At 31.8% G+C, this 16,650-nt stretch overlaps 3 protein-coding genes and 1 non-coding gene across 6 annotated transcripts; 2 read left to right on the top strand and 2 right to left on the bottom strand.

Moving 5' to 3' along the window:
• Window positions 1–100: 100 nt before the first annotated feature.
• LOC114384211 (LIM domain-containing protein WLIM1-like) lies at window positions 101–2,174 on the bottom strand. Of its 3 annotated transcripts, none has more exons than XM_028343871.1 (6): window positions 2,055–2,174; window positions 1,718–1,911; window positions 1,096–1,192; window positions 970–1,010; window positions 796–885; window positions 101–627 (listed from the first exon to the last, which is right to left on the bottom strand). In XM_028343871.1, the coding sequence occupies exons 2-6, from the start codon at window positions 1,850–1,852 to the stop codon at window positions 400–402; spliced, it is 591 nt and encodes a 196-aa protein (XP_028199672.1). In that variant the 5' UTR covers window positions 1,853–1,911; window positions 2,055–2,174; the 3' UTR covers window positions 101–399. The 3 variants fall into 3 exon arrangements, with proteins under 3 accessions (XP_028199672.1, XP_028199671.1, XP_028199669.1); XM_028343870.1 differs by having other exon boundaries at window positions 2,030–2,156; XM_028343868.1 differs by having other exon boundaries at window positions 1,718–2,055.
• Window positions 2,175–3,889: 1,715 nt separating this feature from the next.
• TRNAP-UGG lies at window positions 3,890–3,961 on the top strand. The gene has a single exon. It is a non-coding gene; the product is annotated as a tRNA-Pro (tRNA).
• A 5,694-nt stretch (window positions 3,962–9,655) lies between these two features.
• LOC114384291 lies at window positions 9,656–10,948 on the top strand. Its single transcript, XM_028343953.1, has one exon. It carries the CDS (start codon window positions 9,786–9,788, stop codon window positions 10,533–10,535), a length of 750 nt encoding a protein of 249 aa, XP_028199754.1. The 5' UTR covers window positions 9,656–9,785; the 3' UTR covers window positions 10,536–10,948.
• Window positions 10,949–13,129: 2,181 nt separating this feature from the next.
• On the bottom strand, window positions 13,130–16,650 carry LOC114385417 (A-kinase anchor protein 17B). The gene is made up of 4 exons (XM_028345488.1): window positions 15,995–16,650; window positions 14,911–15,070; window positions 13,784–13,981; window positions 13,130–13,638 (listed from the first exon to the last, which is right to left on the bottom strand). The coding sequence occupies exons 1-4, from the start codon at window positions 16,603–16,605 to the stop codon at window positions 13,633–13,635; spliced, it is 975 nt and encodes a 324-aa protein (XP_028201289.1). The 5' UTR covers window positions 16,606–16,650; the 3' UTR covers window positions 13,130–13,632.

Below are 16,650 nucleotides of genomic sequence, written 5' to 3'. Positions count from 1 at the left end.
CAACAAGTCAGAAAATAAAATCTCATTGTGCAACTGTCAAACTTGGATTCAGAGGTAGGACAACAATAGTTGGACTGGAATGGAAATTGGGCAGATGGGAAGTAGGAAACCAAAATTGGGTGTAACGATTGTATATAATATCAATTGGAAGTCCATGAGAGTGTTAAGAAGTGCAGTAACATGTACTTCTAAATCACACATTTTGAATCAAACGCTCACAACAACCAAAAACATATGGTGAAGATCCGCACACTTTGTCTAACAAAAAATAGAATACCATATTTGTCACGGGTAAAGAGCTTCCCGGACTGCAAAGTAATGGTAAAAGCAAGAGAGAGTAGAAATATATGGTGCACAAATATGAAACTTGAGAAAGCAAAATTCTGAGACTCGACTCCTTCATGTCTCTGCGGAAACTTCTTCACCATTGATTTTCCCATTAGTCGCACTCTTCTCATTGTCACCTTCAAGTTGGGTTAAATTGCCCTTCTCCTTGATCAATTGGACATGGTGGTGTTTGCAGTAGAGTTTTCCCTCGTGTGCTATGTAATTGGAAGGACTGATAACACACCCTCCATGGCAGCATTTAAAACAACTCTTATGGTAAGGAGTTCCATTCACAGTAACCTACATCACAAAATATTGATTCCATAAGCAGAACAAGTAATTTTGTACTCATTCCTCAACATCAGGGTTTTAGATTAGACAAGGATGATGAATTGTGTGCCAATGAATAGAGATGCTTTGGCGGCATTAGCTTGTGTTAGTAGACAAACATTATGGTTGTATTCTTACCTTCTCAGTGGGATACACCGTTTTCTGACAACCAGCACATTTTTCCCTTGTTCCACCAAACATACTTGAGACTTTGGCTGCTGCAGGTTTCTAATTAAAACAGCTCAAAAAATTAGATAAATCCTGAAAAATTGAATGTTCTGTTGTGCATTGCAAGAACCTGAAATTTATTACCTCTTCCAAATTTTTCTCTGGCTTGGCAATTTTTGGTGTCCCTAGTTAGGCAAAAGGAAGTCAGGTTGAATAACTAAGAAAAGCATAGTGAGACATTTAATAATTAGATTTTTGATCCTTTGTTACCTTCAAAGCTTTTGTCAAGGCTCCCAGTTCTTTTGAACAGTTGGTCAAAATGTGGCTTGCAGTAAAGAACTCCCTCAAAAGAGTTGTAGTTGCTCAGCTGCAGATAGATACATTAATTAGTCAGAAAACATCATTTAATGAAAATTGCAATGTGCTAACAAGCCTTTAATACACCAAAAGGGAAAAGAGGTTCCTAATTTCCTATATCATTTATCAGTATTATCATGAAATCATGGAAAGTTTTGAGACAGAGACATAATATGTTCTTAAGAAGAAAGTGCTTAAAATTATATATAAAGAAAAAGAACTCTGAATTACTACTTAAAGGAAATGCTTCTAAGATTGATGTTAGTCATTATTCTGTTTCCCTGTGTGTTTGGAAACACAGTGCAAACGTGATAAACCACATTCATCAGAAGCAACTTGAAGTAACTTCCATGTATTTTGATCCTTAGACATGGAGAGAAGGTGGCGATCTGCGACCCAATTCTTTCCAAACACGCTATCCAGCACATTCACATGCCTTCTAATAACCAAATTACAGACACCAGATCCAAAGCTAGAAGCCTGAACTAGATAGAGACTATATAATCAACAAGAATTGTAAAAGAGGGAGAGAGACCTTGAGGGTTCCTTTGCAGTGATGGCATCTGAAGCAAGCTTTGTGGAACACTCGGTTATCCGCGGTCAACTTATCAACCAGATAAACCGTTTTGTCGCAGGCCATACACTTCTGGGTTGTTCCTGCAAATGCCATTCTTTCTTTATCTTCTAACCTCACTAACACAAGCTATGATCTCTGCGTGTGTGTGTCACCTAGGGGAAGAACAGGACAATGAAGATTGAGGAGGAGACAAAGGAAAAAAAAGTGAAGAAGCAAGCAGAAAATTGCGGAGACTAAAGCAAACTTCCAAACAATTATAATGTCACTGACAATCATTTTGATCAAATGTTAGCACCTAACTACACACTTTTCCCTCGTATATTTTGATGTTCTAACACTGTCTTCAACTGTGAATATAAATGCGTAAAAACAAAGAAAAAAAAAACATTTTAGTTTAACATGTACGTGACATGTTTGTACAGTCAACTGTTTAGTGATAACTCTGATTTTTGTTTGTTACCAAAGCGTTTTGCATCATTTCTCTAATAGTTGTTAACATTATTAACAAATTTAGCCGACGCACTTTGGAACATGGATGTACAAAGCATGAGCCTACCAGCTAGAATTCATTGGCCTTTTGCTTCAAAGGCTAATTAACTAAGCACTTTCCATCTGTTACCAATAATTTTAAATTATCTGCATCATCTTTTTAATAATTCTCTTTGATATTTATTTTATAGAAATATTAAATAAAATTATTATTTTTTATATTAAATATACCTATCTTTTTCATTTAATACTTTTTTTTTTATAAAAAGACACTATTATATTCTACAAATTTATTGATTTTTAATATGTTATACTTTCAAATCATTTTAATATGTTATTCTATCAAATCACAAACTATTATATTCTACAAATTTATTAATTTTTACAATAAATATAATCACACATTATAACTTTGATCTGTTAACAATTGTAATTATCCTAACAATACATAAAAAATTAAATCTTTACTTATGAAATACAAAGATATTCATTAAATTGTACCTAGCTACAAAATTATGAACACCTAGTAAGTATCAAATTAAATCCTAATTAAGTGTATTCTCTAGTTTGTAGTTATTAAAAAGGTTTAATAGTGATGCATGATAATATAAACTATTTTTATACTTTTATGTAATCATAATTCGTTGTTAATATGATTATAATAAAAGTAAATAATCTTATTATATATAATAGGTTGTGATTAGATGATAATGTGTCTGCCCTCAACCTGAATTAACAAGTATACTGATTGCAACACTATCATAATGGTCGAGACATGAATAAGATAAAAAAAATTAAATAAAAATATAAAATAGTGTATAATTCATTTTCTCTTATTAAAATAAGTCTCCCAAAACCTGAAAATCTGAGAGGGTAATCACATAATGTGTTTTTCATTAGAAAGCTACTTTGTAATTGTGGGGACCCATGGCTTCAAAATCGCAACTGCCAGCACCTTATCATTCAACATCCAGCTGGCTTGCTTTCATTCTAGAACTAGAATCCCACTTCTTTTCAAATAGTAACACATAATTTCTTGAGTTACAAGGATGGATGACGTTTTCATTTATGTCTATGATGGACCAAACTAAGCACCCTTTGCTACTCACAACCCTCGGGTGATTGTATAGACATCAAGATATAGAGCTACAAAAAAGTAGCTAGTGCTTTTCTTTTTTCTTAATATCATCACATCTAATACAATTATGGATCTAGGTAGGTGTAAATCTCTTTAAATATTTGGGTAGGGTGGAAATATTATATAAAGTTGAGTGAGGAGTAAATATCACACATTATAATTTAACGAAAAAAATTGTATTTAAATTTTATCATGCTTAAATTTTTTTTGAATTAACAACAATAACACATTACATATAAAATTAATCTCTAATCTAATAACTTGAAAGATACACATAATGATTCAAATAAAAAAAATGTCACACACTGTAATTTGGCACAAACATTCAATGATGGGTTGTAGACTGTACGTGCTATGGTTATTGCGATCTAGCTTCCCACTCCAATTATGATGACAGCTTGAATTAGTCTATTACTGTCCCACTACGAAGGCTTTACACGATGGAATTTCTTAACATGGTTCGTTGATAAGTTATTTATAACTTAGAGTATTTACAAGAAACAGGGCATTTGGTCTAGTGGTATGATTCTCGCTTTGGGTGCGAGAGGTCCCGAGTTCGATTCTCGGAATGCCCCAATTTCTTAATTTTTAATTAACGAATTTGTTTGTCATTTGGTTTTAAAATATTATTTCGTCAAAAGCGCAATTAAATTTGCAATTATTACTTCGTCGAATAATGATAATATTATAATTACTGAAAATTGCGTTCTAGATGGATAGTAATATATATATATATATATATATATATATGTGTAGAAGTCACGTGGAATAGAATAGTGATTCTTCCGACTTTTTTAGACAACGAATCGGAAGATATTAAGGAATTAATTCAAATAGAAATAAGAGAATAAATATGTAATTAATCTTTCTTTGATTCTTTTTTATACTTAATGAAATGGGGTAAAACATAAATCTTATTATTCCTATCAATATCAATCGTACCTGAATATTATATTTCGCAATACATTTTAGGCCATTTTTAAGTTTTTTTTATTAATTAATTATTCGGTAAATAAATTTTTCTTACTAATTTTTAGTATTTTTTAAATATTATTTGAAGTAATCTTTTTTATAATGTTAATTTCTATTGTGCAATTTTTTATATTTTTTTATTTTTATTCTCAATATATTTATATAATTTTTTTATTATCCTTTTTAAATAAATTATGATTTTATAGTTTTTCTATCATTTTTATCCTCAATATAATTTTATTTTTTTCTATAATTTAATAAGTTAGCTTTCTATTACTTTTGTTTCCTCTGCTCTGCAATTTTTTTTTGGAAGGCTGTTCTGCAACTTACATTCAAATCAGTTTACATCAGTTTAAGAAAACCTGGAACAATGAAATTCATGATTATAATTGATTATTCGTAGAAAATTATAATGATTTTGGGAAGTACTAACTTACTATTTTCACTCTTTATAAGTTGTTTTAATATTATGGTTGTGTGGTTAATCAAACCATACTACTAGTTTGTTTGGATGAAAAATAAATGACAAAGAAAAGAAACTAGAGAAAATATAGTAACAAAAATGCATTATTTAAATGGATAAAAAAATGTGTAAATTTTTTTATATAAATATTGTCCATGTATGAAAGTTGTATATACGAACATAATGTTACGGATAAAAAAAATACGAACATAATGTTGATTAATAATAAACTATGTAAATTCCAAATTTCGGAATTTATGAAATGTACACACAAACATCCATATATATCTCCCCATGTTTAATAGTATCTTTCAAGTTTCAACATGTGGGGATAGAATATTTTAATTTTGAGACTAGATCGGGAGCAATCTATTCCTCATATTTAATTATAGCTGTATATACTATATATTGAGTGTATTCAATTCATTGACTATGATGTAAATAAATAATGCTTTGGAGATGCAAGCAAAGTCAGTAATGACACTTCCTCTTACGTGAGTATTGTGGTATATCCACAATTGCTTGCTGACAATACACTTGCTTAGAATTTTCAGCAAACAGAAAATCTAATAAAAATCGATGAATTGAATTTGGACAATACAAATAATAATTGATAAGTTTTTGAAGCAAAAAAATTATTTAATAATGTGAAGACTCCACGTATATCTACATCGAGATTGATCTTTATTCGTCAACAATTTTAACAAGTGAAAAAAAAATAAGGATAGAAAAGTGATTTTTGAGATCGTTTCAACGTGCAGCCTAAGTTTGTATTTATAGCACGCTAAGGATACCAAATTGCAGATCAAATCAAAATTATTATTGATAGTATTCTTTTTTAAGATATATTATTTCTTGTTGCCTTTTATTGCTAACCATTTAGCAATTAAAATTGAAATAATAATTGCCCAAGTCAAACTTCTATCTATCCGTCTTTTCAACCCAAATTCTAAATACAAAATCATACATTTTTGTTTCTCTTCTTTCATCAAATCTTTCATATTATTTATATTTTCAGTGCTAGCAAAAATATAATAATATTTCAACTTTTTGAAATCAATTAATGATTTGATCATATTAAATTCTCTAATTTAATTAATCATCAAATTTTAAAATAACTTCTTTAACAGATATTAGAACACTCGTTTGTGTGTGATCTCGTAGGTTCAATACTAAGTCGGTAATATATTAATCAAATTAATATCCTAATCAAGATAGGCGTTTAGCAACACTCCTTAACGTCTGGATAGCATGAAGTAGCATTTTACTTTCAAAAACTACCAGAAGATTAGTGTAATCATTTCTTTCATCTTTACAGCTCTGGGTTAACTCTAGAGTATGGTATTACTGTCAAACCATTTTGAGTTAACTCATAATGACTTAAGAAACTGATTTCTTTTTTCATTTAATTTTCCTGACCAGGATATAATTTTATTCATAGAGTTCAAACTCATTACCAAGAGTTGATGGATTCCTTCTTGATTAATCATTAATTCTACAAGTATTTAATCATATCCAATATCCATTCAACAAGTGCTCTAAAGCATTAGGTGTTCGGAATCAAAATACAACAAATAACCTATTAATTACTATGATAATCTCAGGTCAAAGAAAGCTATTATACCTCTTCTTGAGAATTTTATATTGACAGTTTATGGTAAATTTTAACCATTAAAAAATTTTAATTAAGTCAGTTCAATGATCACATCAACATGTGAGTCGTCTATATATGCAAATTAATAAATGAGATCTATTAATATTTATCCAATAAATACTATCACATATATATTAATCTATCCGGATTATTGATATCATATTTATAATAATCATATGATCAAGAAAGATTTAGATTAAAATTAGAAAAAACTTGTTTCTCATTATCATAATCTCTATTATAATAACAAGTCTTTATTTTTAATCAAAGACATTATCAAATGGACTATTTAATCAAATAGTAAAATATGACAATGAAAATAAAATAATATTTTATTATTAGAATTGATTACATGATGACTTGGATCGTGAGCATACAAATTTATTCCGAACATATATGACAACTAGCATAACAAATGAATACTCTAAAATAGGGAGTAAAAGAAATAAGAAGAAATACACTTAATATCCCCCTCAAGTTGGAATCATAATGTTGAGAAGGCCCAACTTGTGAATGTTTGTGTGAAAAGAACTTGAATGAAGAGCTTTAGTAAAGATGTCTGCTAGTTGTTTAGAAGAACAAATTGGTAACAAATATATCTGTCTATATTGTAATTTTTTCACACAACATGACAATCAATTTTGTAGGCAACACAATATCATAAACATATATCAAGATTGCAATAAGAGAATTGTTAACTTTCTTGATAAAGAGAGAATAATATGTTGTAGATTGAGAAAAACAAAGAGAGGAAAGAGCTTGAGATAGCTTGAAGTACCATTGGTAACTAGCCTGCTTTAAATTGTACAAAGACTTGTTGAGTTTGTAAACCTTATTTGAGGAAGATGTTGCAATGCCTGGAGGGAGAGACATGTATACTTCTTCATGCAAGTCTCCATGGAGAAAAGCATCGTTAACGTTGAGTTGTTCCAAGTGTCGATCATTGATAGTTGCTTGTGCCAAAATAGTTTTAATAGTAGTCCTTTTAGCATCTGGTTAAAAACTCTCAAAATAGTCCACCCTTTTTATTTGAGTATAACCTTTAGCTACTAATTTGGCTTTATAGCTTTCAACCTTACCATTGGCATGATATTTGATTTTATATACCCATTTACATCCAATGGGATGTTTTCCCGAAGAAAGGTCAACAATACTCCAAGTGTTATTCACTTCTAAAGCTCCTACTTAGCTTTCATGGCATCTTTCCAACAATCATAAGCACATGCTTCTTCATAGTTCTTTGGTTCACATAAGTAACTAACAGAAAGACAAAAATCTTTAAAGGAAGCAGACCAATTATTGTAGGTGTGACACCCTCTACCCCGACGTACATATAAATAAACAAAACATATAAAAATACTGATAAAAAAATTCACGTAGGTAAAAGATTCACATTCACTTCACTATTACCAAATTGAAGTTATTAAAAACATATCCGGCTCATAACAAGACCGTCAAAGTTTACAAATTTTTTTTTGTTAAATTAGTGAGGTAAAATAAATTAAAGTAACATCATGCGATTAAAATAAAAACTCATCCCTAATGTCACATCCTATCAGAGCATTGTGTTCCAACGTCCTATAGTACGAGGTTCTTTAAAGTCATTCACCTAGTCATCTGTTCCCACGAACACAAAGTTCGAGATCATCACAAGATCCAAACACAAATAACACATGGGGAGTGAGTTATCACATTTTAAAAAATAAAACAAATAAACAAAGACAAATCAAAATAAATTATAAAAATAATTATAACATAGTTAAACTTAATACAATACACGTCTTCACCACTTTATCATTTAAATGACTAAACTTAATTAAAAATTAGGTGAAGATAAGAATTGATTTAAATTGGGCTCAAGGTCCAATCCATATAAAAGAGTCACCTTAGGTCAAATGTTAGATTAACCTAGATCAACACCTACGAGTAAGATTTTCAATATGAGATCTTGATAGGAGAATATTGTTCTTTGTGTCTCGCACCAAGGAGTCCAATCCATTCCAAACTCTTTTAAATAACAATCAAGATCATTGTATAAGGTGTTTTTTTTTACGTATCATTACTCTTAGTAGAATATTTACATATTAGAGGATCAAAGTGCCTTCTGAAGGCACTCGCTCATTCATTTTTTAGAAAAATTTAGCTTTATTGGTCTAAAAGCTTAATTTGTCAAGAGATTGATCGCCTCAGAGTTCAATCTAGACATCAACTTAGTCCATTTCGGTCTGGTCATCAACTTAATCTATTTCGGACATATCATGACATTAGCTTAGTCCATTTCGAACAGATCATTACATCATTTTGGTCCACCTTAAATGCATTAACTTGGTTGATTTCATTCAAGAGTAAAATTTACAAAATGGTAATTAGTACTAACTTTGTTCTTATAATTTATAAAATAGTATATAATAATTATATTATAACTTATTTCTCATAAAAATGAACGAAGGTACTGTTATCTTAAATTTTAAAATAACATGGAAAAAAACAATTTTTTTAATGAAAAGATATAAAAAAAATGGAGGTAATATCACGATTTATTATTTGCGAACAAAGTTTCAGATTGTTGGTTTAATCAACAATGATTGATATTTGCATAAAAAAAAAACAAAAAACAATGTTTGATATTTCAGGCTACTTAAGATGAAACAGTCCATTAATTAACTTATCTAAATTAAACGTTACAAAACTAATTCCATAAAGCTAAAATTTCAAACACTATCGATTCACCGTTACATCAGAAATAATATACAGTATATAATTCTTGACATTGACTAAGAGCTCCGGCCCCCAATGTTTTTCATTGACAACTACATTTGATGACATTAATTCCAGGCTCCATATTCAAACCATGCTCTTCTAGAATACATTATCTATCGATATAAATTATTAATTTGCGGCATTTTGTAACTTGTTTCATGAACGCAAAGACTAATTCCACATCCTTCTCCCCAAGAAATTAACATGTTCTCTGAAGTCTAATTTATATAAATCCTTGAATCACTTCTTACGGCACTCTAGTCTATCTGCTCCAATTAAATTCATATTGTACAAATGGTCAACAAAGACCAAACTAAAAAAACAAGACACTGTTCATTTCTTCCCTCTAGTCAAAAATCGATAACATCCTTTCAGAAGCTTCTATAATTAAGATCATTGCTTTAAAAGTTTAAAACCTTTTGTTTTATTTATGAGTTGACTCTCGAGCCCTTCTTTGGTCTAGTCATCTCTATCTTTGTCTGTTTAAACCCATTATCATAAGCACCATACCTTCACAAAAACAAAAAAAAAAAACTGCTCCATAACGAATATGCTGAACCCTTTTGTTTGTGGCACTTTCCATAACGAATATGATGATGAACCATGTCTTGCAAGTCCTAATTCTAGCCCCAGAAAATATAAAAGAAAAGTTAGCAAGAACAACCCTTATTCCGCTCGTGGCCTAGACAAGTTTTCTGAGCTTTTGGCTGATCTTGATGAGAAGAGGCAGAAGATTTATTCACAGATGAACCCTCATGACATCTCTTTCGTTCGCTTTGTATACTCCAACACTAATGATGATATTGTTCCTGTTGTGGTCAAGGTGAAAAACAACAAGGATCAGAAACACAGCAAGAGCCAAGAACTCAAAGTGGTGAGAGCAAGAACAACAACAATGACGTTGACTCATACATCAGAGTACTCAATGGACAAGTCTGCAACAACTGATCAAGAAAACCCTGCTGAAGAAAGAAAGCAACACCAGATAGAAACTCATGCAAAGGTAGCTAAGAAGAAGAACAACTTTTCTTGGGATATGGGGAAGCCTTCTTTCTATGTTCCTGTGGTTATGATATTGATTTTGTTGCTCTTGATTGTGTTTGGAAGATCCGTTACAACTCTTTCCATTTGTATTTTCTGGTATGTGATCTCCACTTTGAAGGGTAGTTCATCATCAAACACATCGAAGTCCATGACGAAGAAGGATTATGTTAGAGGGTTGAGTGAAAAGAAGATTGTGATCAATGAAGGGACAAGGAAAAAAAATATGTTAGAGGGTGGAGTGAAAAAATGGTGGTGAGTGAAGGGAGCAAGAAGAAAGATTATGTTAGAGGATGGAGTGAAAAGAAGATGGCAAGTACTGATGGGTTACTTTCTCCCAGAAGTGGTGATTGAGGCTTTCCAAGGACAAGGTTCATGCATGCACAGAATTCCCATAAGAAAAGCTGGTGTGAAGAATGAAGAATATCTGTTAGTAATTCTTTTTTCTTCTTTCTTTGTTTCTTCTTAGTATTTTTCCATTTCTGAACTGGGAATAGAGTTTTTTTTTCTTCTTTTTTTGTGTTGGTGTCAATACATGTAGGTTTTCTTTTTGACGTGCTTGAGACGGGTTTCATTTCTTCTCTTCTCGTTACATGTTCTGAGTGTAAATTACGGTAGAAATTGTGAATTAGGCTTAATGACAATCCATATATGCCATCTTTGTTTGCTTCACATTGGGTGGTGAAATGTTCGTAAATTTCTTATTGATTGAAAACAAGTGGTGACAATTGGTCAAAAGTTAAACAACTAAAACTACAGAAGATCAAAGTTGTTATATACTTGTTGGATCGGCATTAACTGACCTTAAAAAAGAAATTAATATACAACACTAAATAATATTCTTTTCTCATTAGGTAAATTTGACCATGTGAATTACATATTGACTTGGTGTTAAAAACCTCTACTTTAGATATACTTCTGTATTAATTTTCTTATCATTTTGTGATATACTTAGAAACTTGTAATGTGGCATCTCCAATCTTTACCTCAGTGATTTTTCTGGTATTTCTTCCTAAAATTACAATGATATGCTTAGGGATCTTATTTTCAAGAGCTATATTTCAGTGAAATTTCATCCAACGAATAATTAGTTCCTATACCACATAGGTTTTAGAACCATTCCATTCGAAGATCCCGAGTAATTTCGTCAAACTTAATATTTTTCCATTAAGCATGGATCTCGTGATCCATTCATGAGAAAAATTACCTATGAAAACAACCCCATGTTTTAACTTTGACTTTTCCGGACAATTTCATTCGCATTTTACTTTTCTTTTTTGCTAAACTGATATTTGATGGGTTAATAAAAAATGTTAGGAATAAAAAACTTTTCTTCCAATCCGGGCGCTTAGCTTAGCATAGCAGGTGGAGTAGCCCCTAACCTGTCATCTAACATTAATGAAATTTTATCTATCATAAGTTTAATTGACTCACTAGTGTTCTTTTTTTTTTGTTCAAAGAAGTATCTAATCTTACTTGTAAGAAACTTTCGGATAAACCCAAGACAATCAATAGTTATATTAAATCAATTAAATATATCGTAACATTGTTTATTGTGATAATTATTAGTTAAGAATTCATCAATATTTTAGTAGTACACTTAATTTATGTTTACTTATTACCTCTACTTTTTTATTTGTGGTTCAAGATCATAACCAAGGTTCAGAAATGTGATTAATATTTTTTTTTTGTTAAACATATTTGTACTTTCTTAATGTCATTTATCTCTTATTCATTATTTTAATATTAACTACACTATTACTCTTCCCCAACGAAATATGTAAAGTAAAAAATAGTAACTAATGTTATCTTAAATTTTTAAAGAATTTAATGGTGATATATTAATGATGTAAAATTATTTTTCACTCACTCACAAATAATTGATGTTATAAATTTTAAAATAATTATTATAAAAATTAATAAAATTATCAAATTTAATAGATTATAATTGAACAATAATGTAAAATTAGTTTATAATGTCAATGCATAGTTTTTTTTCATTTTTAAAATGCATGCATTTTTTAAATAAGACAGTTGAAAGATATAGAAATAAAATTAAAACTTAAATACTTTTTTCGTTCTTGTAGTAGTATATTTTTTATTTTTGTCCTTGTAATTTTTTTTTGTTTTAATTCTTATAAGACGTGTTTGTTTTGTTGACGAAAATGAAAAATAAAATACTAAATTATAAGGGGGGGAATATTTAAGCCTAAAATTAATAAACTTATGCAAAAAAATTTCGCCGCTGGAGGCGTTGAGTCTACTTATTGTGCATAAAGATGTTAAGTTCCCATCCTTACCTGACATTATTGAATCAGAAAACATTCCAGCACTTGTTAGTCTTAATCCACTGCGCCCATGGACTTCCGCCTTAGTCTTAATCCTCGCTCTTGTCCTCATCTTAACCCTATTTTAATTTGGACTTGAAAAACTAATTCTTATTTTCTAATAAAAATAAACATTTTATAATAAACTTATGATTAAAACTAATTTAAAAACACATTTTAATTGTATTCGACAGTTTAAAATAAATTTGATCAAAATCATTTTTATTTTATTCATCATAAAAAATAACGAAGCATTATCCCAAAAAACCTCTTTCCTCTAATCTATTTTTCACGGGGCAGAGTAAGTATTCATTCACTATCAATCCACGTCGGTCTACTCTTATTTTATGTATTACTTCAGCGTAAGCTCAAATAGAGCAAGGGTCTTCCTCTCGAAAAATCAGCAGAACACCTTATAATTTATGACAGAAAATAACTCTCATTCTGTGCTTTAGAAGCATATTTCCACACCAACCATTCCGTTGTTCTTGCACCGTAAGGCGTAAGGCAAGTAACAGTCAATGACTAGAGAAAAAATAATTATGACTTAGCAGATATGCAACACTTTAACGAGTTCAACAAGATACAATATGAAAAGTATCATTCTTCTCACTGTATCATTTTACAGCACATCCAAATGATATTAACTCAATTCAGCCAAAATAAGATTTTGGTCCGACAATTTAGCAAATAAGATTTCCATTTGGGAAGAGCTAATCAAAGTAAGTACTGCCTGCTAATGTTAACTGATTGCACAACATGAAAGGAAAAGAAAGGATATTATTTGGGATGAGTGTGGATCCGTAAAAATAGCAGTGTTTTAATGACTCATCATAATTTGGGTCAACTCAAGTCAGTACAGTTAATCTCTGAATATAATCCCCATTATCCCAAGTCATAAGCTTGAGTTGACCCAAGTCAATGATCCCTAGAAATTGTATGCAGCCGATGTACCAAACTTGAGTCAGTCCATGATCAAAATGCTTTCAAATTTGTACCCATAATAATTTTAAAAAAAGCTTTCAGTCCTCATTCCTGCATTAAGTAAAGGGGTTTCTAGTCAGTATTGGCATACTTGACTCACAGACGACCAAACTAGTGATCCAAAGGACAAGATTTAAAAGGAAAAAGAAAAATGCTTGGAACAATAAGAGAGCCACTTGACATATGAAAATCTAACCTTGAATCTCCTGGGGCGCACAGTATCTGGACTGTGGCGAGAATTGTAGGCCTGACGTCTTGGAGCTTCGCTTCTGTAATGATCAGCTGCCCTTGTGGATACCATGTTATTCTTCTCTTGAATTTGATTCCTTGAGTTCCGAAAGAATCCATCTTTGTCCCAACTAACCTCATAATCGGCCTTTAGTTGTGACCCTTGCTGCTCGTTGACAAATCATAAATCATCACCAAGAAATCATTTATCAGACATAAACACATTCAACCTTTAATCTTGCAAAATATTCTTCATGTCAACTGGGACGCATCCGGAAACCTATTAAGCCTATTAAGGGAGGGAGAAGGGGGGAGCTAAATTTTTTTTCTTCCTCTATAATTTTTATTTTAAATGATAATAACCTTAAATGTTATCATAAAAACAAAATTAATTTTATTCTAGTTATTACCTTAACCATTACAGTAATAATAACAAACACAACTGACCTTAATTATTATTATAATAATAACACAGATAATTAATTTTACACAATTTTACACTGATTAACTTAAAAATATATCTATGTATATGAGAAGTGTCAAGGCTCGGGTCCCTGCACCCCCCCCCCCCCCCCCGCCCCTTCTCCATCTGTCCCTGCATGTCAATTGCTACCCAATTTTTTATCAGTTATAATCATGAAGTCATTGAGAGTCACAACTTCTTACGGAAACAGCTTACAACTTATATGAAAAGATTTTAAACCTATTTCCTGTTTGATTATTGGATAACTTATTGGATAACTTATATATCGATGGATACATGATAAGCACTTATTTAATAAGTTTTCAACAATCTATTCCCCCTTTCAACAGCTATGATCATGAAATCAATACGAGTTGCAGCCACTTATGAAAACAACTTACAATTACAATTTGTATGAACATAGTTTAACTCTATTTCCTCTTTGATTATAGAAACAACTTATATATAAGCACTAATCAATTAAGTTCTTTACCCAAACACATCAATTAAGTTCATTACACAGATGCATCACAATTAAGGTTGTGAAGTTTTACTACAGCACTTCGGACATCATGGTCATGCATGATTTCACAATTAAGGAAAGAAAAATAACTCAGAAACTAAGCCAATACCTTTTGCAACGACCGACCACACAGAACTTTCATTGCATCATGGAAGTCTCTATATCTCTCAAACTGAACCACAATCTTGCAGTAAAGGCCCGAAACTAGGTCTCCGCTATCTTCATTTGCATCCTTACCAAAATCATCATCCTCAGCAACATTAAGATTCCTATTGAAGAACCAAAACAGTTAAAGTAAAATCAGATTAATGAAAGTAACACAGTAGCTATGTTTGGATAAAATGTGTTTAGTTCCCAAAATATTTAGTTGACCAAAACTGATTTTAGTCTTTATATTTTAAGGACGGTAGTTCTGATCTTTGTATTTCTGAAATGTGGTAGGTTTCATCCCTGGCAAGTCAAAATGAAGTATATGGTAAAGGATGAAATAACCTCATTTCAGAAACATGAAGACCAAAATCACCATTTTTAAAATCCTATACGGACTAAAATCAGTTTTGACGAAATAGACCTAAAATGCATTTTACCCCCAAGTTAAATACAATAATTCTCAGTCTCACATACGCTGCACAAGAATAAACAATCAATGTTGTCCTTAAAGCATTGCCCAGTCCCGTAAGTGCATGTATAGATTAAAGTTTGCAAACAAGTTTGAGTAAAACTTAATTTTGCAAAAGCAACCCAAGTCTTTCTTTTGCAAAACTGAGTTTCAAGACAAAATTTTCATCTGCAAACACACTTTTGGGGGTAACCAAACATGTTACTAAAATGAGTTTACTCTCCAAAAGTACATTCAACACCCATAATTGCTTTTTTCAACTTATAACCAAACATGCTCTAAGTAGTCCTTAAAGTAATAAAATGATATAATTAATCCCCCAAGTATCGAATATTCATTAGTCTAGTCTGTAAATTGATAATTTCATATACTTAACTAACATTTAAAGACCAATTTGGAGGACTACTTAGCATGATTTCTAATACTTGGATTGGAAGGTTACTTACATAGTTTTCTTTGTTTCTTTCTTCTTTTTTTCTTTTTTTTTTCACTTTAAGGTTAAAATACAAGGTTAATTCGGCAGCACAAAAACGATTCAAAATCATTTTTAAGTAAAATCACATAAGAAACAGACCTTATTTTGCCGAAAGTGGAGAAGATGGTGTGAGTAACTAGCATGGAGGGCTTAGACGAAACCCTAGGCTCAGCGAACCACCGCGACGGAACGCCTCTCAGAACAACGGTATCAGGTTCGCGCCGACTTCGAAACGCGGAATGCTCCTCCCAATCCTTCTTCATTCCTTGAAAATCATCCGAAACAGGAACCGTAGCGGCGAGTCTGAACTTAACGCCCTCGAGGTTGAGTTCGATCCCGTTAAGCTTCTCCGTTAATCGGAAGCGGTGATTCTCCGTTCGGAAGGAAGAGAGGTCCCATATGCGGAGCGTTCCGGCGGCGACGGGGTCGTCGCGCTTGCGTTTCTTGAGGTCCTTGAGGCGCGTGAGGTGGAGGTCGTCGTCCTCGGGGAGCGTGAGGGAGTGGGAGGAGTGGAGGAAGTCGATGAGTGCGCGCTTCATCTTCCATTCGTCGATTGGGTGGGAGAGTGTGAGGGGCGTGGAAGGGTACACCGTGAGGTTGAGCTTCACGCGCGGGACTAGGCGAAGACCGTTCTCGATCTCCAACGGCTTCAACGCTTCTTCTTCCCCTTCTTCATTATTCTTCTTCTGCTGCTGCTCCTCACTACTCATTTTCCTTGCTTTGCTAATCAGAATGAAACGCGGTCGTTTTCTGCT

The sequence above is a fragment of the Glycine soja genome, chromosome 14 (genome assembly GCF_004193775.1).
Source record: "Glycine soja cultivar W05 chromosome 14, ASM419377v2, whole genome shotgun sequence".
Lineage (NCBI taxonomy): Eukaryota > Viridiplantae > Streptophyta > Magnoliopsida > Fabales > Fabaceae > Glycine > Glycine soja.
The sequence above is the reverse complement of the archived record's forward strand: the minus strand, read 5'-3'. Positions and strand labels throughout refer to the sequence as shown.

Excerpts from the sequence above, each read along its gene's own strand:
- LOC114384211 (XM_028343871.1), bottom strand. The coding sequence starts at position 1,852 with ATGGCATTTGCAGGAACAACCCAGAAGTGTATGGCCTGCGACAAAACG. Across the intron at positions 1,193-1,717 it reads ACTGCAAAGGAACCCTCAAG|CTGAGCAACTACAACTCTTT; the intron begins GTCTCTCTCCCT and ends ATCTATCTGCAG. Across the intron at positions 1,011-1,095 it reads CCTTGACAAAAGCTTTGAAG|GGACACCAAAAATTGCCAAG; the intron begins GTAACAAAGGAT and ends TTGCCTAACTAG.
- LOC114384291 (XM_028343953.1), top strand. The coding sequence starts at position 9,786 with ATGCTGAACCCTTTTGTTTGTGGCACTTTCCATAACGAATATGATGAT.
- LOC114385417 (XM_028345488.1), bottom strand. The coding sequence starts at position 16,605 with ATGAGTAGTGAGGAGCAGCAGCAGAAGAAGAATAATGAAGAAGGGGAA. Across the intron at positions 15,071-15,994 it reads TCCACTTTCGGCAAAATAAG|GAATCTTAATGTTGCTGAGG; the intron begins GTCTGTTTCTTA and ends GTTCTTCAATAG. Across the intron at positions 13,982-14,910 it reads GTGGTCGGTCGTTGCAAAAG|CAAGGGTCACAACTAAAGGC; the intron begins GTATTGGCTTAG and ends GTCAACGAGCAG.